The 27,734-nt window shown below is 39.0% G+C and overlaps 1 protein-coding gene and 2 long non-coding RNA genes across 4 annotated transcripts; 1 reads left to right on the top strand and 2 right to left on the bottom strand.

Moving 5' to 3' along the window:
• Nucleotides 1–28: 28 nt before the first annotated feature.
• Nucleotides 29–27,585, bottom strand: LOC139458435 (leukocyte surface antigen CD53-like). The gene is made up of 7 exons (XM_071239875.1): nt 27,444–27,585; nt 12,173–12,415; nt 10,681–10,755; nt 6,221–6,328; nt 3,762–3,959; nt 2,874–2,957; nt 29–1,677 (listed from the first exon to the last, which is right to left on the bottom strand). The coding sequence occupies exons 1-7, from the start codon at nt 27,501–27,503 to the stop codon at nt 1,615–1,617; spliced, it is 831 nt and encodes a 276-aa protein (XP_071095976.1). The 5' UTR covers nt 27,504–27,585; the 3' UTR covers nt 29–1,614.
• On the bottom strand, nt 16,293–19,660 carry LOC139458442 (uncharacterized). Of its 2 annotated transcripts, XR_011652672.1 has the most exons (4): nt 19,463–19,660; nt 18,931–18,989; nt 17,707–17,785; nt 16,293–16,962 (listed from the first exon to the last, which is right to left on the bottom strand). It is a non-coding gene; the product is annotated as an uncharacterized lncRNA (long non-coding RNA). The 2 variants fall into 2 exon arrangements; XR_011652671.1 differs by having other exon boundaries at nt 16,294–16,962; nt 18,931–19,660.
• LOC139458441 (uncharacterized) lies at nt 19,654–25,490 on the top strand. The gene is made up of 3 exons (XR_011652670.1): nt 19,654–20,055; nt 20,309–20,390; nt 25,010–25,490. It is a non-coding gene; the product is annotated as an uncharacterized lncRNA (long non-coding RNA).
• Nucleotides 27,586–27,734: the final 149 nt, after the last annotated feature.

Here is a 27,734-nt window from a genome sequence, read left to right as displayed (position 1 = left end):
GTTAAGGAAGAAACACAGTGATGCCAGTTTTTTAAAATGATTGTTTTATTGATACCATGTTGATACACGGGCGTTTACGTTGTTGCTCAATTGATAAAAAAAATGGTATAAATGGCAATTTTTTTAATGTTTTGAAAAGTATGTACAAAAACGTTATGTTGTGTTAGACAAGGCTGCATACTTAGCCCAGTGTTGTTTTCTATATTTATCAATGAATTAGTTGTTAGTTTAGAAAATAAGTTTACGGATGGTATTGTTGTGTCAGAATGTATGTTAAACATAATAGCTTTACTGTTTGTAGATGATCTTGTATCAATTGCCGATAGTGTTATAAAATTGCAGAGGCGTCTAAATGTTGAAAAAAGTAAAATAATTGTATTTAAGATGGGTGAAAGATTATCTAAATCTGAAAAAATGGTATTATAAATGGTATGCAAATGGAAACTGTCAGTATGTATAAATATGTAGGTCTTATGTTAACCCCTAAACTTGTATGGACGACAGCATGTAAAACTTTGTCTGAACCAGCTAATAAGGCCTTGTGGGCTTTAAAATCTTTTATTCGGCGTTTTGAATTGTCTCTGATGAATTTATTTGTTTGATAAAAAAATTGTACCATTTTTTTCTTATGCTGCAGACACTTGGGGATATCGTAGAGTTGAAAGTAAAGAGATTGAGAATGTTCATAGAAAATTTTGTAAATTTGTGCTACATATTGGTTATAGATCACCTAATGCTGTTGCATATGGAGAGTGTGGGCGAGTTCCTCTTTACAATGTTCATAGTGTTAAATGTATCAAATACCGGATAAGACCAGTGCAAATAAATGTAAATAGGTATCCATGTCAATGTTATTTATCACTATTATCTATTATCGATAGAAAACGTCCAAATTGGGCAACACATGTACGCGATCTGTTATTTAGATATGGCTATGGTATAGTAGGGATCTCTCAAAATGTTGGAGATGCCGAATTATTTTAAAACCAATTTAAAGAGAGATTGTATAGTTGTCCCTCCCAAGAAAGGCGCTTGTTTTAGATTCCTCTGCATTGTCATATTACAAAACGCAAAAATCTTTGTTAGATTGAATTATGTAATTTTGTATGAATATTCGGGTGGGTCAGTTAAGATGTATAGACATAATATTCAGTCAATAACAAATGATCTTCGATGAAGTGCTTTGTTACGTTATTATTATTATTATTTCTGGGAAAATGTAGAAAAAAACGGGTTACCCGTCCAAAAGGGGAGATAGCTCAGCCACCATGTTGTTCGAACGACGTCGCATAAAACATTATGGGATATCGCGAAAAATGGATAACGTCATCTTCAATTGTTAGCGTCAATGAATTGATATGACGTCAATTTGCCAAGGGTCCCTTCGCGATCAGAGGAAATAAGACATAAGGCGTGAACTAACCAATCAGTATTGAGGCAAACATTCAGAAGGTCAATGAGAATTACTATAAATACATTAACTGATAACTGATGTCTGCACTCCTAAGTATATTCATACTTAAGACTTGACTGTATAGCAAAGTGAACCATTAAAAAGTACACGAAGAAAATATGTGCAGTGACACACTAAAAACGGAATCAAAGCTTGTTTTTCTACACGACAGAATCCTTTGTTTCCTTTCTGATGAGAATGATTGCAAATACAATTTCCAGTACCTGAAACGGAAGACAACACATTTGAGATTGGTACAACACATAATTTGGATTTTTCGATAGAGTATAGAATAGTTATCGTTTTAATATTAAACAAGCGATCACGCAAATGGTGATACCCGACCACGAGCCCATCAGTCAAACGGCAACACTAACAATATCTACATAGTTCCATGGTCAACCCAGACCATCTCCGTGGTCTAGTGGTAGAGCGTCCGCCCGGAGAGCGGAAGGTCCGGGGTTCGATCCCCGGCTGCGTCATACCAAACGACGTTAAAAGATGTACTTGTTGTTACCCTGTCTGGCGCTCGGCATTAAGGGGCTAAAACAAGGACTGGTCGACTCGGAGTCAGTATACTGTGTCTGAGCGGGGTATTCATGTTAAACTGCGGCATGGTATTTCAGTGTGCTAGCACTATAAATCGGCATCAGTCCGGACTAGTACTAGCACCCACACACACATACACGTGCATGCGCGTCGCTATATAAGTGTAATAATCTTGGACGCGACGTTAAACCCCATTTCACCTCACCTCAATAGTCAACCCATCTCGCTCTTTCAGAAATGTAATAATATTATTTTATAATAACAGTGTCAGCTATTGAAGCAAATCTCTAGCGACAGTCCGCCGTGATATTGCTGGAATATTGCTAAAAGCGGCGTAAAACCGTACTCACTCACTCACTCTAGCGACAGTAGTGAGAGAGTATGGTTTTACGCCACTTGTAGCAATATTCCAGCAATAACACGGCGGGGGACACCAGAAATGGGCTTCACACATTGTACCCATGTCGGGAATCGAACCCAGATCTTCAGCGTGACGAGCGAACGCTTTAACCACTAGGCTCCCGACCGCCCCTTCTATCAGCAGTAGCAAACGGACGGTGTAGTCTATTTTGGAAACAACTTCCTTGTAGCAGAACAAATTCTAGATGCATAATAGAATAATGTTATCAACATTTCACGACTTTGTTTTGTAGTCATAATTTTAGGGGGCGGTCGGGTAGCCTAGTGGTTAAAGTGTTCGCTCGTCACGTCGCAGACCCGGGTTCGAATCCCGACATGGGTACAATGTGTGAAGCCCATTTCTGGTGTTCCCCGCCGTGATATTGCTGGAATATTGCTAAAAGCGGCGTAAAACCAAACTCACTCACTCACTCATAATTTTAGCTGACCACATTGTGGAATTATCACTCACCATGAGAAGAAGCAACAGGACAGCGCCGAGAATGACATACACCTTGTTCTCCTCGACAAGGTCATGGATCCTATCATAGCAGCCCTGGAATGTTAAACGTATTGACGCATCGTCAACGTGTCAAAATTTGCTTGAACGGCTTATCGGGTATTGCATATTTCACTCAAGTCAGGTACCTGATCGTAAGAGGTTTAGAGTTCCGTATTTACATAACATGAATAAGATGACAGTATGTAGATTATTCGATTCTGATTGGTCAATCAGAGGTGGTTAAATCTCTATAAACCCTTTCTGATTGAAATAGCCGATTTGACGGCCACTTCACAATTGTTCATAGGGACATAGGCAACGTATGGCCTGGGTAGGTATGCCCAATGGACAAATCAAACGAAAGTGGAATTCGTTTTTGATTACATATGAATCAAATAACTGACATGTGTCTTGCCTTTGAAATGTGGAGCGAGAATGAATATTTGTGTCAAACTTGTGATACATTCCAGAAATTCTGATTTTACGGAAAGTTAAATACCCTTAACACAGCCCGGCTAACACCATTAGTGAGATATTACAACAAGGAGGCCCAGTCGCCTAAGGCGCCGCGATTCGCTGTGCAGAGTTGCGTCCCTTGGGCACGCCAGACACATATGACTGTGGGTTCGAATCCCGGTTCGCCGCAAATATGTTTCTAGGTTTGTTAGCTTCATACCCGTGCTCGTGGGTTTCACCGAAGTGGTAAACGTCTGAGACCTGCATCACTTCGGGCTTTCCTCCCACATTAAGCTGACACGCCGCGATATAACTGGAATACTGTTAAAAGCGGCGTTAAACCCAACTCACTCACTCACTATTACAACAAAGTTACCACTTTGTCCAACTCTTACCACATACCTGAGTATTAGTCTGGGTCGGATCGAAAACTCCTCCGTGTTTCTTCGCACACTCGAGGGTTGTGTCCCCATCCAAAACATCCTTCTTACAGCAGGCAGGCGAAGCTTCTATCGTTACTGTAGTACCTTTGTAGTCGTAGGTTGTCCAGGAGGCACTTGTGTCAAAGTCAGTTGGCCCAGTTGAAGCACAGCATTGGAGCTGATAAAACAAGAACAGGACACATTAATATTATTTTCATTTATTATTGGTCTTAATTAACATCTTCAACTAAAGGCCATTCAGTGGAAGGCAAGATCAGATTACCTATGTTAATAAAAGACATCAAAGCAGGATAATAACCAGTCTCGATTATCCGCTGTAATATATTTCTTTAGGAGTAAAAGGCAAAATAGCGGGGACAAATATGTGAATGGATCACTGGAAAATTATATAAATGACACCAGGTGAGCATGGGTAAGCATGTCCTTATCTACCGGTCGCACCCGTCACTTATATACGTACACAATTTGCATAAAAGGTATGCTATGTGTTACCTGGCGCCGCACAGCAGTACACCTGCCATGTTACGGCGACACGCGAACAAACCAAGCAATGGACCAGAAAAGCCAGGTGATGGACCAGAAAATCCATTGATAAAATAGCACATTTTCTCATTTTGTTGAAACTAGAAACGAAAAATACTATGTTAATTTTGAATTAAGTGTGATGTGCATAAGTGATGCCTCTCCCCGAGGCAAGAGAAAGTCGGACAAGGCTGGAATTACTGGACTCGATCGTAGCGCCACCAGTGGCTGCTATTACTAGTTATGTCCCTTCTAAGCCTCTCCTATGGACCAATCAGATTCCACACGTGCACCTCGTATCACTTGCGTTTGCTTCACACAAAATGGTGGCGCCCAGTCAGGACGATCTGATCGATAAACAAGATCTATACTGTGATAAAACGGGCCTTACATCGCGAAATGCATCAAATCACGTGAGCACCTTGATTTAAAACATGAAAAGATTTGGAAAATATCTGCTGACAACAGGTTGGCGGTGCACATGTTTTGCAAATCCTACAATCGATCGAAATCTGCACGAGAGTTTACGAACCAGATTTCGATTTCGGTGCGCGATTTTGATTGGACTATGCATAGACTCCATAATACCAGCCTAGTTAGGCAAGGGGGGAAACATGACTTTTATAGTCAGTTAACTCCCTTGCCTCGGGAAGATGACGTGATGGGATTCTGCTTCCTGCAAGTAAGGAAAAACGTTCAAGAGATAGGCTTGTCTTGCTACACGTGCAGTGGGGACAGTGTTACTGTATCGGAGCAAACATTTTGTTGTTGTTGCTGACTCAGCATAATTGATAAATGTTGCATAACTTGTGAAACACTGCCTTGAATTTGCCTTGAAATGTGAAGATGAAACAGCTAAAGCTACTTCAAAAGGTTTACATTCATCGTTTCACACTGGATGTGAATGTGCCAACATAAAAGAGTCTGTTTGTTGATGTTGTCTGTAATTTAACATAATTCTTTCTTTTTGCAGCTATTCCCAGCAGTATAACTGTATGAGACAACGACTCAGGGCAAGAGTGATGCTTTATTCATGTATCTTTGTTCTATTTTAACTCCTCACTCTCAATATTCCAGCTGTATCACGGGTGTCTGTCAATAGTCAAGTATTGACATAATCTGCATTCTTCCACGCCATTGGATGATATGATGATAAGCAATACAACGACTCTGACCACTGACCAATGTAGTCGTCTCATAGGATTATTTGTTTGTTTGTTGTTTAACGCCGTACTCAGCGATAGTCAAGCTATATGACGACGGTCTGTCAATTATCGAGACTGGACCAGACAATCCAGTGATTGACATCATAAGCATCGATCAACGCGTTGGGATACGATTGACATAATCTGCATTCTTCCACGCCATTGGATGATATGATGATAAGCAATACAACGACTCTGACCACTGACCAATGTAGTCGTCTCATAGGATTATTTGTTTGTTTGTTGTTTAACGCCGTACTCAGCGATAGTCAAGCTGTATGACGACGGTCTGTCAATTATCGAGACTGGACCAGACAATCCAGTGATTGACATCATAAGCATCGATCAACGCGTTGGGATACGATGACATGCATCAACCAAGTCAGCAAGCCTGATTACCAGATCCCGTTAGTCGCCCCTTGCGACAAGCATGTGTTGCTGAACACTAATTTCAACTTGGATCTTCACGGCTCCGCCTCATACGAAAAACATAGGTTGCCGTGGACCTATACGCTAACTCGGACTCCTCACGGGTGAGAATATGTGTCTGCCTATGCTCTGGCGACGAGTTCATTCCTTCCTGCTGCTCCGAACTATCAGAATACCCAGAACAGTGTCAGTTACAGTGGATGAGGAAACGGCTGACGACAAGGATGCACCTTGCATTACACAGTGATGTTATTATACTCACGGAGTAGGATGCCACGTCCAGCATGATTGAAAAGGTATCGTCACTGACTGGTCCTTTGTACTCGTTACGGATTTGAGTCATAAATGTTTCCTTGCCTTTGGTGTTGAGCTACAACATTAGAATGGTAGGCAATATTAGACAGACATGAAGCCACACATAACATTCAATATAGTTGAATAGTTAATACCTCTGATTCATGTAAGGGCCCGAATGAAGACCATCCCTATTTTACTTGCTATGGGTACATTCCTATATTACCTGCTATGGGTACATTCCTATATTACTTGCTATGGGTACATTCCTATATTACTTGCTATGGGGACATTCCTATATTACTTGCTATGGGGACATTCTGTATTACTTGCTATGGGGACATCCCTATTTTACTTGCTATGGGTACATTCCTTTATTACCTGCTATGGGTACATTCCTATATTACTTGCAATGGGTACATTCCTATAGTACCTGCTATGGGTACATTCCTATTTTAATTGCTATGGGTACATTCCTATAGTACTTGCTGTTGGTACATTCCTGTATTATTTGCTATGGATATATTCCTATAGTACTTGCTATGGGTACATTCCTATATTACTTGCTATGGGTGCATCCCTATATTACTTGCTATGGGGACATTCATATGTTACTTGCTATGGGTGCATTCCTATATTACTTGCTATGAGTATATTCCTATATCACTTGCTATGGGTACATTCCTATATTACTTGCTATGGGTACATTCCTATATAACTTGCTATGGGTACATCCCTATATAACTTGCTATGGGTACATTCCTTTATTACTTGCCATGGGTACATTCCTATATTACTTGCTATGGGTGCATTCCTACATTACTTGGTATGGGTGCATTCCTATATCACTTGCTATGGGTACATTCCTTTATTACTTGCCATGGGTACATTCCTATATTACTTGCTATGGGTGCATTCCTATATTACTTGCTATGGGTGCATTCCTATATTCCTTCCAGACAGTGGGCACGGATGATCTAGTCTCCCGAGGTGCCATGATTCTCTATGTGATTTTGTCCTTGGGGCGTACCAGGAAATGTATAATCGTTCCTAATACCTTTTGCGTTGCATATGATAGTCTAGAGAACATAATTTACAACTGACAACAGCATGGACAATTTAGCTCTCTTTTGTACATTCAGTATTACATCTGTACATTGATGGACGTCGGAGGTTTTTTTCTGAGGACCTTGTCCACAGAATTTTCTCTGATGTCCGCACTGCCGAGTTAGACGTGGTGATAACCTAGGATCATGGGCTCGAATTCCAGATTCGCTCTGATTATGTTTCTAAATTTATCAGCACCATATCCATGCTCCTGGGTTTCATAAACGCGATAAACATCTAAGACCGAAATGGGGGCACGGGTGGCCCAGTCGTCCAAGGCACAGCGATTGCAGAGTTGCGTCCCTTGGGCACGCCAGAAACCTATGATTGTGGGTTTGAATCCCTGTTCGCCCGATAATGTTTACCTGATTTTTTTTATGTCAAAGGTGGGGCGGTGGGGTAGCCTAGTGCTTAAAGCGTTCGCTCGTGACGCCGAAGGCCCGGGTTCGATTCCCCACATGGGTACAATGTGTGAAGCCCATTTCTAATGTCTCACTCACTCACTCACTCACTCACTCACTCACTCACTCACTCACTCACTCACTCATTTCAAAGGTTTATGCTTTTGGAGTTTTTTTAAGGATTATGCAAATATTTGAAAATATTGATTAGTTATTTTCACACCTTTCCGGCGTCATGTGTCGCCGAAACTGCGACCGACAATTAGACGCCCCCAAATCAAACGATGTGGGTTTGAACCCCGCTTGAGACAGATATTACCCGACAAAACTTGAAATCATTCACTTGTCATAAAATCTAAAAATTAATTGAACTGTTGGTTGAAGATAATATATAATTGACAAACAACTGTACACGCCTGATAAAAAATACAGCGTTTAAACAATACAATGACCAAACAGAAAGGTTTTAATTACTATATTCGGCCAACAATTGCTACACTCCTATATATGTCTGTCTGTCTGTCTATATTGTTTACGGGTTGTTTACTATGGGTACCTTCATATGTTACCTATAAGAAAGTCCTGTCGCAATGCTATATTCAAATATCACTAACGGACGAGTGCTGTCACTATGGGTATATTCTGAAATCACTTACGGGCGAGTGCTGTCGCTATGAGAATATTCCAATATCACTTACGGGCAAGTTCTGTCACTATGGGAATATTCCGATATCACTTACGGGCCAGTGCTGTCACCATGGGTATATTCTGAAATGACTTACGGGCGAGTGCTGTCACTATGGGTATATTCCGAAATCACTTACGGGCGAGTGCTGTCACTATGGGAATATTCCGATATCACTTACGGGCGAGTCTTGTCAATAAGGGTATATTCTGAAATCACTTAAGGGCGAGTGCTGTCACTATGGGTTTATTCCGAAATCCCTTACGGGCGAGTGCTATAACCATGAGTATATTCCGATATCAATTACGAGGAGTGCCGTCACTATGGGTTTATTCTGAAATGACTTACGGGCGAGTGCTGTCACTATGGGAATATCCCGAAATCACTTACGGGCGAGTGCTGTCACTACGGGTATATTCCGAAATCACTTACGGGCGAGTGCTGTCACTATGGGTATATTCCTAAATCACTTACGGGTGAGTGCTGTCACTATCGGTATATTCCGATATCAATTACGAGGAGTGCCGTCGCTATGGGTTTATTCTGAAATCACTTACGGGCGAGTGCTGTCACCATGGGAATATCCCGAAATCACTTACGGGCGAGTGCTGTCACTATGGGAATATTCTTAAATCACGTACGGGCGAGTTCTTTCACTATGGAAATAGTCCGATATCACTTACGGGCGAGTGCTGTCACCCTGGGTATATTCTGAAATCACTTACGGGCGATTGCTAACACTATGGGTATATTCTGAAATCACTTACGGGCGAGTCCTGTCACTATGGGTATATTCCGATATCAATTACGAGGATTGCCGTCACTATGGGTTTATTCTGAACTGACTTACGGGCGAGGGCTGTCACTATTGGAATATTTTGAAATCACTTACGGCCGGGTGATGTCACTATGGGTAATTCCGATATCACTTACGGGCGAGTCTTGTCAATAAGGGAATATTCCGATATCACTTACGGGCGAGTGCTGTCACCATAGGAATATTCCGATATCTCTTACGGGCGTGAGCTGTCACTGTGGGTTTATTCCCATATCACTCTCCATCGAATCCTGTCACTTTGCGTATATTTTGAAATCACTTACGGCCGTGTGATGTCACTATGGGTAATTCCGATATCACTTACGGGCGAGATGGTATACTCAAATAGTACTTACGAGCTGCCTTTCTGCTTTGTGTGCACTTCTATGTTGCTATGTTCTATTCTAACAGACGAATCTTGCCGCTGTAGGAACATTCCTATTTTACTAACAGACGGGTCCTGCTACTGTGGGGACATCCCTATTTTACAAACAGACGGGTGTTGCCACAATGGGTACAGTCCTATATTACACAGTCCTGTCTTGCCACTATGGGTACAATCCTATATTACACAGTCTTGTCTTGTCACTTTGGGTACAATCCTATATTACACAGTCCTGTCTTGCCACTATGGGTACAATCCTATATAACACAGTTCTGTCTTGCTACAATGGGTACAATCCTATATTACACAGTCCTATCTTGCCACTATAGGTACAATCCTATATAACTACAGTTCTGTCTTGCTACAATGGGTACAATCCTATATTACACAGTCCTGTCTTGCCACTATGGGTACAGTCCTATATTACACAGTCCTGTCTTGCCACAAAGGGTACAGTCCTATATTACACAGTCCTGTCTTGCCAGTATGGGTACAGTCCTATATAACACAGTTCTGTCTTGCTACAATGGGTACAGTCCTATATTACACAGTCCTATCTTGCCACTATGGGTACAATCCTATATAACACAGTTCTGTCTTGCTACAATGGGTACAATCCTATATTACACAGTCCTGTCTTGCCACTATGGGTACAGTCCTATATTACACAGTCCTGTCTTGCCACAAAGGGTACAGTCCTATATTACACAGTCCTGTCTTGCCACAAAGGGTACAGTCCTATATTACACAGTCCTGTCTTGCCACAAAGGGTACAGTCCTTTTATTACACAGTCCTGTCTTGCCACTATGGGTACAGTCCTATATTACACAGTCCTGTCTTGCCACAAAGGGTACAATCCTATATTACACAGTCCTGTCTTGCCACAAAGGGTACAGTCCTATATTACACAGTCCTGTCTTGCCACAAAGGGTACAGTCCTTTTATTACACAGTCCTGTCTTGCCACTATGGGTACAATCCTATATTACACAGCCCTGTCTTGCCACAAAGGGTACAGTCCTATTGTACTTACGGGCGAATCTCTGACAAAGAGGAGTCCTACCACTGTGGCCACAACGATGCTCAAGATGATCATAAGGATACAGAACTGTCAAACAAGAGAGAAACACAACATGCAAATGAAACTCGCACATAAGTACAATAAAATTAATATTTTCTTTGCGTATATGGATTTGCAAACCTGCGCTAAAATCATGTACATCACGGTAAAAATCATTTTTCGTTGAGTTTCATTTTTAAAGGACTGGAATTTTACAGTTCGGTTTTGTGTTTTTGGATGCTGAAAAGTTAAAATCAAAAGCTGCTTCGTGTTTTACGTTAAGACATTAATTATTGTGTCTTCTAGCCTGTTTAGTACATCGATTATAACAGCATCTTAAAATTTCTCTGACATAGGCAATGTATTCTGAGTAAGGACAGGCTGTCTTATCCAACAATACTTTCATCATAGTATTTGATTATGACCGAAATGTTTTGACGGTTTATTTGGTGTTTTGCTATTTAAAATCACCGAGAGTAGAATGTTCGTATTTTCCAAACTGTATTGTCTGCACCAATGGTGTATAAATTATGAAAAACCCTATGAAGTATTTTCTCAAGACTGATATGTATTGTTCGGTATTGTGTATTGCTTTTAGGCGACAGTACATACAATTTTCTTATAACCTTGAAATCATATCTTGTTTGTTTGTTTGTTGTATAACGCCGAACTCAAGCTAAATGACGGCGGTCTGTAAATAATCGAGTCTGGAACAGACAATCCAGTAATTGACATCTTGAGCACTGATACCTACAATTCGGATACTATGACATGCATCAACCAAGTCAGCGAGCCTGACCACCCGATCCCGTCAGTTGCATCTGACGACAAGCATAGTCGCCTTTTACCGCAAGCATGGGTTGTTGAAGACATATTGAACTATATAACAAAACATTAGCAAACATATATCTATTTAGTATGCGACCGTCCATTTTTATATGGATGTTTGGGCGCTAGATGCAAAAGCAGATTTATTTTTTAAAGTTAAAGTTATTATCCTAAATATTAGATTGGTTGGTTGGTTTGTTGTTTAACGCCGCACTCAGCAATATTCTAGCTATATGACGGCGGTCTGTAAATAATCGAGACTGGACCAGACAATCCAGTGATTAATATCATGAGCATCGATCCACGCAATTGGAATCGATGACATGCATCAACCAAGTCAGCGAGCCTGACCACCCGATCCCGTTAGTCGCCTTTTACGACAAGCATAGTCACCTTTTACGGCAAGCATGGGTTGCTGAAGACCTATTCTACCCCGGAATCCTAAATATTAGAAGAAAACACACACCTTAAGACACTGTATTGTGTGTAGCAAAATTCAGACGCATACATAACTTGTTCAATAATTATCTGAGACAAGTACTTTGTTTCGATAAAATCCTAAGACACCCCCCACCCTGACCCCCGGACTATCAATGGTTGGTTCCTGAGACTTTTATAATGAACATAACATTCTTACAATGATGAGGAAAAGTCTGTTGCCGCAGCATCCGCCATAGCAGCCGAAGAAGGTGATCACAAACAGCACGGCGCCGAGGACAAGTAGAGCCAGACCGATGTTACTGACGACTGGTACAGAGGCGACGGTTGTAGGGACATTGAACGCGGTTATACCCGATACAGCTGCTAACACGTAGGGCAACAGTAACCCTGGTTGAAACTTGAGGATCGCCCCCAAAACCAGCAAAGCCAAGGCAACAATCTGTAACAGCAACGACCACATTAAAAATAGCAAAAGTACAGTTTCGTAACATATGTATCAATAGTGCTTAAATTAAATACCTCAGAACCATGACAGGCAACACTGCGTTATAATATTATAATTACTACTAGTACTACTACTACTACTACTACTACTACTACTACTACTACTGCTGTGCAGAGTTGAGTCCCCTGGCTATGCCAGAAACCTGTGATTGTGGATTCGAATCCAAGTCCGTCCCATTACGTTTCTTGGTTTGTCAGCACCATATCCGTGCTCAAGGGTTTCACTGAAGTGGTAAGCGCATAAAATCTGCATCAAATCGGGCTTTCCTCCCACAATATGCTGACAAACATTGATATAACTGGGATATTGTTTAAAGCGGAGATAAACCAAACTTCATCACATTTCTGGCTATCTTCTCAAAATAAAAATGACACACTGTGATATGACAAACCGTGATATTACTGGGACATTGTTAAAAGCGGAGCTAAACCAAACTTCATCACAATTCTTGCTATCTTTTGAATATAAAATGACTCACAGTGATATGACAGACAGTGATATAACTGGGATATTGTTAAAAGCGGAGCTAAACCGAACTTCATCCCATTTCTGGCTGTCTTCTCATTAAATAACGACAAACCGTGATATTACTGGGACATTGTTAAAAGCGGAGATAAACCAAACTTCATCACATTTCTGGCTATCTTTTGAATATAAAATGACACACCGTGATATGACAGACAGTGATATAACTGGGATATTGTTAAAAGCGGAGCTAAACCAAACTTCATCCCATTTCTGTCTCCCCATTATAGAATGATGACACACCGTGATATGAGACAACTACTGTTCAAAGCGCCGTTAAACGAACATCACTCACTTACGCTCAAGTTAAAGTTCACCTTCATGCGCTACCTGTGACATGTCGTCATTAATAGCAACATGACTGAAATGATTGTTTTTGTTTTGTTTGTTGTTTAACGTCTAGCAATATTCCAGCTAGATGACGGCGGTCTGTAATGAATCGGGTCTGGACCAGACAATCCAGTGATTGACATCATGAGCATCGATCCACACAATTGGGATCGATGACATGCATCAACCAAGTCAGCGAGCCTGACCACCCGATCCCGTACGTCGCCTCTTACGACAAGTATAGTCGCATTTTATGGCAAGCATTGGTTACTGAAGACCTATTCTACCCCGGATCTTCACGGGCCTGACTCTTAGGATAGAACACATAGTGAACAAAGCATCCGTGACTAGACCGCAGACTCTTGAATGTGTTCAAATTCTTTTGTGATACACGAATATGAATACCGCTATGTTTACGCGTTAGTGTGGCATTCAATATGTCCCACATATAGTCCATTAGTAACGGTATACCGTCACGCTTCAACATTGCTGAATAACTCAGTGGTGGACTGTCATTGTTATTTGTTGACACCCCTGTCGTTCCAGTAAAATTATTTTCCTCACGGTCCAATGAATCTAGCTATACTGTCGCATAAAGCATTCAACAGAAATTCCTTCAGCTTTCGGCGATACTTCATACCTCTTTCAGAGGGTTAAAATACCATTGAGTTAATGTTCCTCCGATAGTGGTAAGTTTGTCCGATCTGAATCAGAGTATAGATCACCAACTGTTTTGGGATCCGGGTAGTTTATAGCCAGTATTTTAGTTTACAGTTACAGCCAGGCAGTCATTAAATATGACGATAAACTTTCTCAAAATGTTTCTCATATTTCAAATATGTAATATCAGCGTACTGCATCACTTTCATGATGCGACCGGTATGTGTACTCGGTGGTGAGGCTCGCTGACTTGATTATTTACAGACCGCCGTCATATAGCTGGAATATTGCTCTGTACGGCGTTAAACAACAAACAAACAAACAAGCAAAATTGAAAGCGTGTTCTCATCGCCATTTGGATGAGAATTGCCGATGCGGTGAAACAATTATCTTCCTTTCGTAGTTGGTTTGTACGGTAGGTATTCAGACCTTGATGTCGTGGTGTTTAATTGGGATTTCGCGATGGTATTTTACAGTGTCAAATATGGCTATTTAAATGTCGTGCGTATGTGATTCAAAGACGCAGACTGTGATTGTGTCAGTGTCTGGTGACAGATTGCCAACATGTATATCGTCTATAACGAATATCGTCTTTGATAGGCATTTAGAAGTTGGAGTACTAAGTAAGGATAAGAATCTATGGTTGAACAACTTCTTTATTACAATTAAGAGTGACATTTTGGTGTAGGTTCTAACACCGTCACTTGCTTGATAACGGTGTTAGTACCTACACCGAAACGACGCCCTTAGTTGTCATTACGAAGTTGTTCAGCCATAGATTCTTATCCTTACTTAAACAACGAATATAACGAAAACTCGGCTCCAAGTACCCACAATCGAATCTCCTGTTGAGGAATGTACCGTTTATACATTTGGAATAACATCGACTCAGTCAATGCTAACATTAATGTGGAAAGCCTGTGGGTCGTCAAAACGTCAATTCCCTGTTAAACCACAGCAAAAAAAGTGTAGGTTTCCGTCTTCCGGAAACCTTCCGGAAACCTTCCGGATACCTTCCCATTTTGGATCCGGCCCGGATACCTTCCGGAAACCTTCCGGAAACCTTCCAAAAAAAATGTCAAAATTTGGGGGGTGCATTTTGTTCACTTAAGTGTGAAACACATAAAAAAATTAACTTGAAAATACCAAGCAATTTGAAGGTTGTTGAAGGCATCTGGAAGGTTTCCGGAAGGTTTCCGGAAGGTATCCGGAAGGTATCCGGATGCAAATTTTCTTCATGACTTGCTTCTGGTAAATAATGTTAGCCTGTGCATTACAGGTACCTGTTGTAATATTCTGTGTTATTTTAATGGTAAATATCCTCCTAAAACATTTTTGGAGAAGAAAATTGTTCAATTTCATATTTTGTCCTTTTCGGATGTTAATGGTATTTAATGAACAAACATCAGTTCTTGTATAATGATATCCTTAAATTTCATGTCCAGACTTCCAGTTTGTACTGAGAAAAAGAAAAAGTCATTGACAATGTGTTCACTTGGGCCTTTGGTCCTAGTGAGATGATAATAAGACTATTTGTAACGGTACATGTACTTGTTATATCCAAAATACTAACTTCATTGACATTTGCCTCACCCTAGTTTTATGGTACTACAGTAAGCTCTTCCTCAGTTACTGTGAATTATTTTATTAAAAGGGATTGACAGTTAATTTGACACTGGAGTTGTAACCACTGCACATATATGTGTATTCAAATAATATAACAACGATGTGCTTAATACTTCACAAATATCTCCAGAAATAGGCATTTTAGTTATAATTGCAGAAATACTTTATGAATGACCCCTTCACTGTTTCCTTGATCTTACACTTCAACCCCTCATGAGTTATCACTTCTGAGTGTGAATTTGACCTTCAATATCAGAAATAAATATTTCAAAAACATTTCAAAGAGCTATCCAGCACATAAACCAAATATGCAGTCCTTTGGTAGAATTCAACATATCATTGACCAAAATATGGAAGTAATGTAACCAGTATATGTATAAGAGTTACTAAGACTTCTGTAGAAAAGGCAATTTAAGGGAAAATGTAGTATATATAGATCACACACGACCTTTTTCCAACTTCGACCCCTGCCCAAAGGAAGAGTTAGACCACAAACAAACTTTTTGTCTGGTTGTGACTTTAACCTTTGACATAACAGATCAATGTGTCATCAGACATTTTCAGAGCAAAGGAAACATGTGTTATTTATCTTGAGATGCCCAAGCAATGCATGGTTTCATAAGATAAGTGTGGCTATTAAACTGAGGCAAAATCATGAAACATCCCCATTTACACAGCTGGCAAATGAAACATAAGCAACAATCAAATTATCAATTTCTTTTATTCATATGCCTATAGTATATCGCACATTGAACAGTGTTCACATGATGGTTCCTGATGCAGTATGCAATTTCATCCTATTCTTCAATACTCATAACAGAGTGTGATAACTGTTCGCTTGACAGTACCTACGGATTATGTTCACCAGTTCAGATGACTTACTTTCCCTCAATCCTCCTTTTCTTTCTATATTGCCATGGATGAACAGGAACCAGGATGAGGGGATACCAGTTAGACTCTATCTCTGCTGCATTGTGTTAGTAGAATTGTGAACTTTCCATTTGGTGTTTGGGTCCACATTTAAAGACAATAAGTCCCATTTATCATTCCTTTCAAGTGTTTACAAGAATTTCCTGAATGTCCTGGAAGAATTCCACTCCAGCTTGGCATTGGTTGGTCTTCTCACATTAGCCAGACCAGCCTTTGTGTGTCCCAGTACCATTTGGCATACTATTTCTCGGTCGGCCTCCATTGAAATAACAGGACCCTCATCGTCGCTGTCTGCAAATCACCTCTGATATCTGAAGGGGTGCAGCCTCTGTTTAGGACTCCCTTGTCTGGTCCTTCCAGACTGTCAACCTGGAGTACTCATCCAGGGATCTCAAGCAGGACTTCAGTTTCTGCAGCATTATGTAAAAAGATTTTAGCAATCAAAAAGAATTGTTGCCACATGTACTTACAGATAGAAGGCAGCAAAATCACTTAAGTTGTCATATGTGAGTCTATATGCTAAACATTTAAGATAATCACATCTCAAATCTCAACCAGACAAACCAGTGACTAATGTTATGAACTCGGTCCAGACAAACCGATGATAACTATTATGGACAATATCCCACATCACTGTGGTATGATTACATGTGATCAATGAGCCTACTCAATCACAACCTTATCTATTAATTAGGCTTGGAATGCTGGGAATCTTTTTAAGAGATGTCATTTAGTGATTGTTTCAACTCATCAACATGGAAAAATATATATTCACAATCCTTGTCACATAGCCAAACTATTGCTGGATGCAGTGTTAAATAAATGATTTGGCTTTAACACTGCTTTGAACAGTATTCCAGATATATCACCGCATGTTAGTTTGATGTGGGAAGAAAGTCCTAAGTGATGCAGGTCTTTGATGAATCCCACGAGTATGTGTATAATGCTGACAAACCTAGCAACATAATCGGGGAGAACCAGGATTTGAACCCATGACTATAGGTTTCTGCTAAGCCCAAGAGATGCAACTCTGCACAGAAAATTGTAGTGCCTTAGATAATAGGACATCCGTGCCTACAGCGATAAGGAACAAACTGAAGACATATTTGCAAAATAACCATATGAACCAAACAGAATAATTTCAAAATATTTACCACTCACTGTTGCTCTTCTATGGTCTTTCTTTGCATTGATGCTGCACGGATGACTGTCTCTTTTATTCATCCGGACATTCTACAAACATAAGTAGCATTCACATCACAGAAATGTCCAAACTGTACATGTTGTACATTTGATTCAAATGAAAAGACCCCGGTTGTGATTCCGACTTAGAACTACCCTAATCATAATAATTCATGTCAAACATTCAGAGATGACATTTATCCCCATATTTAACAAATGTTAAAACAATATTTTGACAACAAAGTCAGGGTCATTCAACACATACATTACATAGGAAATAACTTGTTCGACAATGCAGAGAGATCCTCACCATGTTGAATATCATTCCATGAATTATTGCCACATTTTCTTGAAATGCAGATTAATGCAATGCAGTATTTACTTTTATTTCTAGGCTATTTGTTTGGCTTTTCCATGGCACTGTTTTGACAGAGATCTAACCTTGATATGACACTTTGTTCAGAAATGATATAAATAAGAGAATACTTTATTATTCCCGAGAAAATTTGGGTTACATTGTAAAAGCACAGAGAAACAAGTATAGGATTCATGATTTAAGTTAAATACACTCGACCCGTGAAGATTCCGGGGTAGACTAGGTCTTCAGCAACCCATGCTTGCCGTAAAAGGCCATTGTGCTTGTCGTAAAAGGTGACTAACGGGATCGGGTGGTCAGACTCTGACTTGGTTGATGCATGTCATTGATCTAAATTCCGTGGCTCGATGCTCATGATATGAATCACTGGGTTGTCTGGTCCAGACTCGATTATTTACAGACCGCCATCATACAGCTGAGTGCGGCGTTAAACAACAAACCAACCTAAATACACTCATACATACACACACAAACACAACATCCAAACACCAGGGTTAGAAATTGGCACTAGTCATTTTGACATTTTAAAGGTTTTGCTATATGCTATCATTTTAGGACTAGTGGACTGAAAGTGTTAGTTTCTACCGCTGCAAACACTAATCAACTAATGAATTGAGTGGTCAGACTAGGTTGTCATCATACTCTGAGGGCATGGATCTTTGCTGAAAATAACAATCACTAGATTGCCTGGTCCATGTTCAATTATTTACAGGCTGTCATCACAGAGCTGGACTATTGTGAGTGTGATGTTTCACATTACATTGAAATATACCATGATGAATACATGTAGTTTGTATTTATCACAAACAAAAATACTCACTCAATACTTGGTATCCTCCCTGAGGATGTCTGTGAACCTCCCCACAAACCCTGAACATGCTGAAACAGAAAACAACTAACTTGTCTTTATCCTTTCAATGTTTCAGTGTGAATTTGTTAAAGATTGATAATCTGTCATTATTCATTGTAATCCATATCTCACTTTCAGGTGGTTCAGGTGGCAACACATGATTGGAATTGAATGCCACGTTTTGTTTGACATGCACTTTGCCAGATTTATACCCTTGGTAACTAACCCTCATCATCAAATCCCAGCGTTATGTTGAGAATAAGGACACGACCCTTAAAAGTCCTGCAACTGTAGCTCTTATGCAAGCCCAAATAGAAATACCATGTCACAACAAACACTTGATCATAATAATAACAAAGGGTTTCCGAAAACAACAAAACTAAAAGGCCCTTGACGTTTACAGTAGTAACATGGAGATCAGGAAAATATCTAAATCAATCCATTCCATAAGATCTCTGTATAGAAATCATGGAACATTATGTCTCGAAGCCCTGCTACATACCTGGCATCTGCAAGCTGCTCTTCCTTCCTTCGGCTGTCAATCGAGTTTTCGAAATACTTGACGTCCTCGTTGTGGATGGCTCAGGTGGATTTCGACCGGGATTTCCGAGTTACGGGTGATTGAGAACAATGTATCCATACACGAGGTAAGTATATCGCAATCAAGCATCACGGTGTACATCGAGTACACGAGGTTTGAGTGTTTGTTTACAATTGTGTTCCAAAATGGCGCCCTCGGCCATACAGGGAATTATGGGTAGACTTGCTTGTCCCGGAATAACACGAGTTGGTCACGAATGACGAGCGGTCATTTCTGCAGCAGTTACGGAAAGAGACGAGGTTGGCCGATTACAGTTCATACAGGCCATATTGGGAGCCGCGGGGATTTCGACAGTGTGTATTAGGAAGTATACCTATGTGGTGTATGGAATATGCGTTTGCCTACCATGCCAGGCAGTGTGACAAGGGATATCCCAGCGGATGTAATATTCCTACAGCAGAAATGTTTCACAACCTCGATTGCAGGGAGCTGAAGATGTGACATATTCAGACAGAGACCATAATACATAGACTGTTATATGGTCTCTGATTCAGGTAAGGAATATGTTAATCATATTGATCACGTATTAAAGTTATTTATCTTCTGTAAGCCACTTATTCTGTGTTATATATGTTAGTAAATGTGTGATTTAATTTTTGTAGGATAAGCAATCTACCTAATTTATGTTAATCCTTGCTAATGTATATGATGTAGAAATATGTTTGCTTACTTGTATTCCTTTATCTAGATACTCTATAGTGACTCATTTTTTAGTTCATACCGTACCGACTAAACTTACTTTTGCAGGTGTGAATAATCAAGAACAAATTAAATGACAGGAGTTTTGCAACAGTGAACATAGTGAAGTGGAAGATAAGACATTTGAAAGGTATGGATATTTTCACTTGAACTTGTTGAAGAATACCGTGATAACAACTTTATCATGTTGGGAATTTTGGCGGTGGGGTAGCATAGTGGTTGAAGTGCTGAAGACCAAGGTTCGATTCTTGTCATGGGTACAATGTGTGAAGTCTATGTCAGGTGTCCCTTGCTGTGGTATTGCTAAAAACAGCGTAAAACCATACCCACTCATTTGGGGATTCCGGGTTGGAATTGGTCCCCATCAACCTATGCTAGTTGTAAGAGAGGGTAAAACTATAAAGGGAAATAGTACCTCGCCTACTATTGCCTGGTGAAAACAGCACCTTGTTATTTTTTTTTACCTTGGGTCTGAATATGCCCGAATACATGAAATTAAACTTGCATGGTCACTTGTAAACACAAATAACTGAGAAATTTTCAAAAAGGTTTACATTAAAAACTAGCATCTACTTGCCGACTCTGATTTGGAGATGCAACTAAACTTATTGTGAAAATATAATATGCTTTGATTTCTTTGAAGTAAAATAAATGCAATTAAACTTGCAAACACAAATAATTGTTAAATGTTAGTCACCTAAAAATAGTTTACATTAGAAATTAGCCTCTGCTCAAATTTACTCATGATTCTGATTGGGAGGTGCAACTAAACTTATCATTGAAAGATCACATGCTTTGAAGTTTTAAGTAGCTTTACTCAGATTAGCTCAATGTCAAGCTGAACCTGAGTCTGGCGAAAATGTCAAGAAACTGGACAGCAGGTATACTATATATGTCATATTTATTTTAGTAAGTAGGAAATAAATAGTAATTTTATAGAAATTTCATTTATATATATTTCGGCCAGGAATCAACATGTCTCTCCAGATAACAGACAACAATTAGTAGCCCTTTTTGCCAAATCAAGGTGCTGTTTTCGTTGGAGAAATCAGTGACATTTTGCTGAGGTGCCGTTTTAGCCTCACCCATAAGAGATAACCTAATAGATCAGGTGATCAGGCTCAGTGACCTGGTTCATGGCATCTGACAGTGACCATCTAACAGTGTGGATTGATGTTCACAATATCAATCACTGGATTGTCTAGAATTTTGGGCCTACCTTTAGAATACAGTACCTTTTCAAACAGGTCACAGTACCCTGTGATGTAATTCGTAGTATTCTGTTGCCTGACACCCTGGCAAAACAATGCCTTGTGATGTCAGGGGTCATTGGATGTGCATATATATGCTCTTTTCAGTGGTCTATCGTCTTCACACGCTATGTTGTTGCATGAGTTTAAATTATTTGTTTACTAAATATTGTTTTAAACATTTATATGTGAACTGGATGGGTAAACAAAAAAAACTTATTTGAATACCGCTCCAGAATTAGAATACAATATGATATGACAAAAGTACAGTCAAGGAATACAATTATATACATGTTCTAATTATAGAAACTACGTTGTCGGCGCTGTCAGGTCGCATTTTTAGTAGTAATAGTGTACTGCAATATACGGCAAGGAATAGTATTATAAATTTAAGATGCTATGTACAATCACAAAACCTATTGGATAGCTGAATGTAGTCTTCTACTGATTTAAGAATTTCTAAGTTTATTTTTGACGTCCTTTCAGGATTACCTAATAGAATTGAATTTAGATCATATCCCTTAACATAATAGTACATATTCTGTCTTAAATCATTGTAATTTGGACATATGAAAAAGAAGTGAAGTGCATCTTCAGTGTGATGGCCACAGCTACATGCAGGATTATCTTATAAATATTGCCTGCGGATGCACATTTTATAACAAGTGCTTGTTTATTTTCTATATACTTTTATTTCATTTTTTTACTTATTACAGTGGTTAAAATGATTATAAATATAAATTGAAACTAATAATGTGCAATAAGCGGGTTATAGCTGAAACGACACCTTAGCAAAACAGCACTGACTGGCGAAATACTCGCCGAAAGCGAAAACGGCGATTATTACTTGACGAAAATGACACCTTATTTTTTTTTTTACCTTGGTAAAATAAATGAATTTAAACTAGGAATGATAACTTGCAAAGACCAATAATTGTGAAATGTTAAAACAGGTTTACAATAGAAATTAGCCTCTACTCCAACTTATCCGATACCCGACTCAATTTATTGTGATAACATGCTTTGAAGTAAAATATATGGAATTAAACACACATCGTCTCATACAAACACAAATGCATGTAGTTGTTAAACGTTGAAACAAGTTTACCTTCGAAATTATTCCCCTACTCCAATTTACTCACCGACTGTTGTGAATGTATTTTTCACTTTAAAGTTTAAAGTACTCAATGTCAAGCTGAAACTGTATTTAAGAATCCTAACATGGTGCAATTTTTCACAATGTCCTTTCGATGTGTCATTTGAACATGTTGAAAGGTTTTCCAAGGGATATTTGTAACCCAATACTTTCCGTAACGGGCGACAATGCTCGTCTAAAGAGTTGACTAACGCCATCAGGTTACGATCAGGCTCGGTGACTTGGTTGATGCATGTCATTGATCCCAATTGTGTGGGTCGATGCTCATGATGTCAATCACTGGACTGTCTGGTCCAGACTTGATTATTTACATATAGCCGGAATATTGCTTGAGTGCGGCATAAAACAACAAACCAAATCATAAGTGTGGGATGAATGATTTGAAATTAGCAAGTTTAATGTGACCTTCAATCACTACAACCTGATCTGAGTCTTGAAAAGATATGACTTTGATTCAGTGAAAATTTGCATCATGATAGTTTCAACTGTAGATACAGTTAATCTGTTTGTTGTACAGTTTCTGTATATCAATATATATGTTGTTCAAATAAGCTTTGCCTCTTCACCAACCCTATTCCTCTTTTGGAATAAATAGTGTCTAATAATTCAAACACCATCACCATCATCCTAGTGAACACAACAAAGAAATGCACATCAAAAACGTCATTATTATTATTTCTGATCTCTGATAAATTAGAAAAAAACTGTTATCCAGCAAGATACATTTCCTTGGTCCCAAGAAGCATGGTACATAGTAAACTGACTCGATAAGTTGAATAACATTTGTAAAGGCACAACTGACTAAGCCGTCACTACTCAATTAAGTAATTAACAGACAATTGCAAGTACTAATACCCACCCGACACTAATTGCCCTGTTAATCCCTAGTCCACAATGATTTGACATTGAGTTCATTTTGCTAATTAGCTGTTTTTAGAGTAGCAAGGTAATAAACATCAAAGGTGGGGCAGGCTTTGATCATGTGTTCTGTAGAAGAGATGATGTCACTTGTTTTATGTTTATTTAGGATTAGCTACATCCCTTGATGCTACCAAGGCAGCCCTTGAGATTATCAGACAGTTTGGCTAGACACAAACTGATGTCTCCCTTGTAGCACACTATGTGTCAGACACAGACTTTGACCACTCTGTGCAGATGCATATCAATGCATAAAGAACATTGGGTAGATGATTCAACAATGCCACACAAGTCAAAGTTGGGTTTCACTGTATTTAGAAACAGACGATGGATCCAAAACTTTATAACAGTAATTATGATTAATTTAAACTTTGCCAGGCCAATATTTTGGCAGATTTGCATGTTATAGTTAATCTTTATTTAGTTAATTTTCAAAAAAGATAGGATGAATGATAAAATATGATAATGAGTCATGAATATTTGAATTCAGATCAGAACAAACAGGGAGGGTCACCCTAAAATGTGAGAGTCTGTAGGGGAGACTTTTGACAAAATGGACAATAAAATATAAAGTGCTTTGCATTTTCTTTCAGGGAGGGTTGTTTCAAAAATGAATGAGAACATACCGGTAATACATGACCGGCCCCTTTAATGTAATATACATAGTTTTTAGTTGATGGTTCAGGTTGTACTTTTCAGTTGAATTTCTTATCACTGTCTATGATGGACTACCAATTAACGGTAGATATTTAATATCCATAATAACTTAGATAAATGCTTCTACAGTCTCATCCTAATTTGTCAAAATTTGAATTTCAATATAGCTTCCATTAATGAATTAATGAATTTGGTGAGAATATCTATTGTCTGAATTCCTAATATACTTTCTTTTGTATTTGGTGTGCAAGGGTAGCCTAGTGGGTGAAACAGTCTCTGAAACCCGGGTTCAATTCACCACATGGGTACAATGTGTGAAGCCCATAGCTGGAATATTGCTAACAAGCTGCATGAAACTATACCAACTCACTCGCTCATTATGTTGTATTTTGAGATCACTTACATGACATGTGTTTTGATAATTATGAATAGTTGCATTTATGTATTTATGTATAAGAACCTATGTAACTTAGTTTTTCATAGTCTTGTTTACCCTTCCTTACATTTTGATGTAATGCAAACACTCAACCAAAATTCAGGTGAACCTTGTGGTATTGTTTTAGAAGACCGGATACATTTTTGTATTTTCTGAACACTTTACTGTTTGCAATGGCTTATTTACATGTTCAAAGATTGGTTAAATATCAGTTGCAAGATAAATTGTCAATACCTCACTGTTTGAGAAAACAACTTTAAACATTTGTAAATATGTGTGTGTTTCATAACTTTTGACTAACAAGTTTCTAAAGATGTTATGAAATGTTTCAGGTACCTGGATTTCACAATCTCACACCAGCTACATTTAAGAAGATCTTGCTCACACAATTCAGACAAGGGACTCGCCGGAAGATGAACAGTACTCCTGATAACAACCAACAGATTCACCTCAGAAAGTGATGATTCTGAATGAATAATGCCACATCAGTGTGACTGTAGGTGGTTTTATTATGACACTAATGAAGTCTGAATGAATTTATGCCAAAGCACTGTGACTATGTCCAGGTTGTGTACACCGATGCTGACCATACAAATCTGAATGACTTTTGTGGTTTACTGCAGAAACATAATTGACTTTAGATATTTTTCTTCAATAAAATTCTTCTGAGATTTGACTAATTTGTTTATTTAGAAAATGGCATTGAAGCGTCTGTTCTGTAAGGCCTTGCAAACACCACTGGTTACTTTATGCTAGTTCCTCTTCTTGCTTGATCAAATTTCAATTTGTGATATGTACCTATGAAATGCCATATAATCAATAAATAATATTTTTTTCCAAAAACATGATTTGTTTTGCTTCATTAGCATAAAGATATATAATACTGATCAGCCATAACATAGGTGCTGAACAAATATGAAATGTACTAATGCCCTGAATGTTTTCCTACTATAAATACTTAACAAAAGTTGTAGTTCCACCTTAGTAGACAAATGACATTGATATTTTTTCTGTACTTTATTTAGGTGTTTTCTATGGATGCCATTAGTCTTATGCACCAATTTGGGACAATTGTATTCTGTTTTATATTCCCATGAAACTACACTGTCCCGATATAACAAGTACTGATACCGTTCCAAACTAATCTGTTAATCTCACCAGGGCCAAATGCCAAAGCACATAGCCAATGACTTTCCATTTTTTTGTGAGTGAGAATGCTGTTTTGCCACTTTTAGCAATATTGCAACAATATCATGGTGGCGGACACCAGCAAAAAGCTTCACACATTGGACCCATGTCGCAAAACAACTTGTGAACAATGCATGCCCACATATCTCAGTTTGAGGAGGATATTTACCATTAAAATAACACAGAATATTACAACAGGTACCTGTAACTTTTTCTTTTTCTCAGTACAAACTGGAAGTCTGGACATGAAATTTAAGGATATCATTATACAAGAACTGATGTTTGTTCATTAAATACCATTAACATCCGAAAAGGACAAAATATGAAATTGAACAATTTTCTTCTCCAAAAATGTTTTAGGAGGATATTTACCATTAAAATAACACAGAATATTACAACAGGTACCTGTAATGCACAGGCTAACATTATTTACCAGAAGCAAGTCATGAAGAAAATTTGCATCCGGATACCTTCCGGATACCTTCCGGAAACCTTCCGGAAACCTTCCAGATGCCTTCAACAACCTTCAAATTGCTTGGTATTTTCAAGTTAATTTTTTTATGTGTTTCACACTTAAGTGAACAAAATGCACCCCCCAAATTTTGACATTTTTTTTGGAAGGTTTCCGGAAGGTTTCCGGAAGGTATCCGGGCCGGATCCAAAATGGGAAGGTATCCGGAAGGTTTCCGGAAGGTTTCCGGAAGACGGAAACCTACACTTTTTTTGCTGTGAACCCAACTCACTCACTGACTGTCTGACATATCATGCACACAACTAATAACATACTGTAGGTGTTAGGGGAAAACGTGACTTGGTTTTTCTCGCGTCCTGAACATTTCAGCTATATCGCTGCGGCCTGTAAATAATTTTGACTTGTCGAGACGGAGGAGTGGTTGATCGTACGAGCAGCGATAGAGATACATGCGGCCTTTAGGTTTACCGATAAACACACGCCAGATAAACCTACATGCCGCCGTGATAAATCTGATATATTCTTGAGTATCCACATACTTTTTAACCCTCCATAACACATGGGCTACTTGGGACCTTACTGATATTGGGGTGGTGTTATGGAGGGTTAACCGGGTACAATAACGAATGGTGGTTAGTTGTCACTAACCTGTCAAGAATACGCGACCCATTGATCAGTGAGGGATTAGGTCTTGCGCTGCTGATATATTCCGGCAATATCACAGGATTGACAAGAGGACTTGGTCTCACACGTTGTAAGCATGTGGCGAATCGAACACTGGCATAAGGAGAGACTAGTAAACGCTCGAACTCAGATTAGGTGGACGTCACTTACATTTGTATTTACTCTTGAAAACGACACTCAACACAACCCACTCACTCATATCTGATAACTAATTCCTACATGGGAAACATATGACACAAAAATATTAGTTCCAGTAAAGTTTCCAAGATAAGAGATATAATTATTATGATCTTAAAAAAACATCGAATCAAGCTTATTTCATCTGAAGAATACGTTAATTCAACGGGATATAAAATATTAAAGAATTGTATTTGAAATCCAAATTATTCAAAGATACATATATGAGTTTTGTTAATACATACCGTGAAAACGATATTCAGTAAAATAAGCACACATTGTCCAACACTTGAGAATAATCCCATTTCAAAGCTTGTTCGGGAATAGGTAAATATGCAGGATATGGTCTTGTAGAGACACCAGTTTAAGGGTTTGTGAGTCAGAGTATTCGTCTATATACGTGTTATATACCGTATTCGACGTCATAAGCGCTCACGGGTATATTTGGAAATATATTGGCTAGTGAACAATCCCAATTAGCACTCCTTCCGATTGATCAATGTACACAAGACTTATTTATCCGTGTATGATACGAT

The sequence above is a fragment of the Haliotis cracherodii genome, unplaced genomic scaffold (assembly GCF_022045235.1).
Source record: "Haliotis cracherodii isolate W230 unplaced genomic scaffold, xgHalCrac1.p SCAF_12, whole genome shotgun sequence".
NCBI lineage: Eukaryota > Metazoa > Mollusca > Gastropoda > Lepetellida > Haliotidae > Haliotis > Haliotis cracherodii.
Note: the sequence above shows the minus strand (reverse complement) of the source record. Positions and strands in the feature narration are given on the sequence as shown.

Coding starts and splice junctions, on each gene's coding strand:
- LOC139458435 (XM_071239875.1), bottom strand. CDS start 27,503: ATGGGATTATTCTCAAGTGTTGGACAATGTGTGCTTATTTTACTGAAT. Junction 12,416..27,443: donor TACTGAATATCGTTTTCACG/GTATGTATTAAC, acceptor TTGCTGTTACAG/ATTGTTGCCTTGGCTTTGCT. Junction 3,960..6,220: donor TGGACGTGGCATCCTACTCC/GTGAGTATAATA, acceptor TTGTTTTATCAG/CTCCAATGCTGTGCTTCAAC.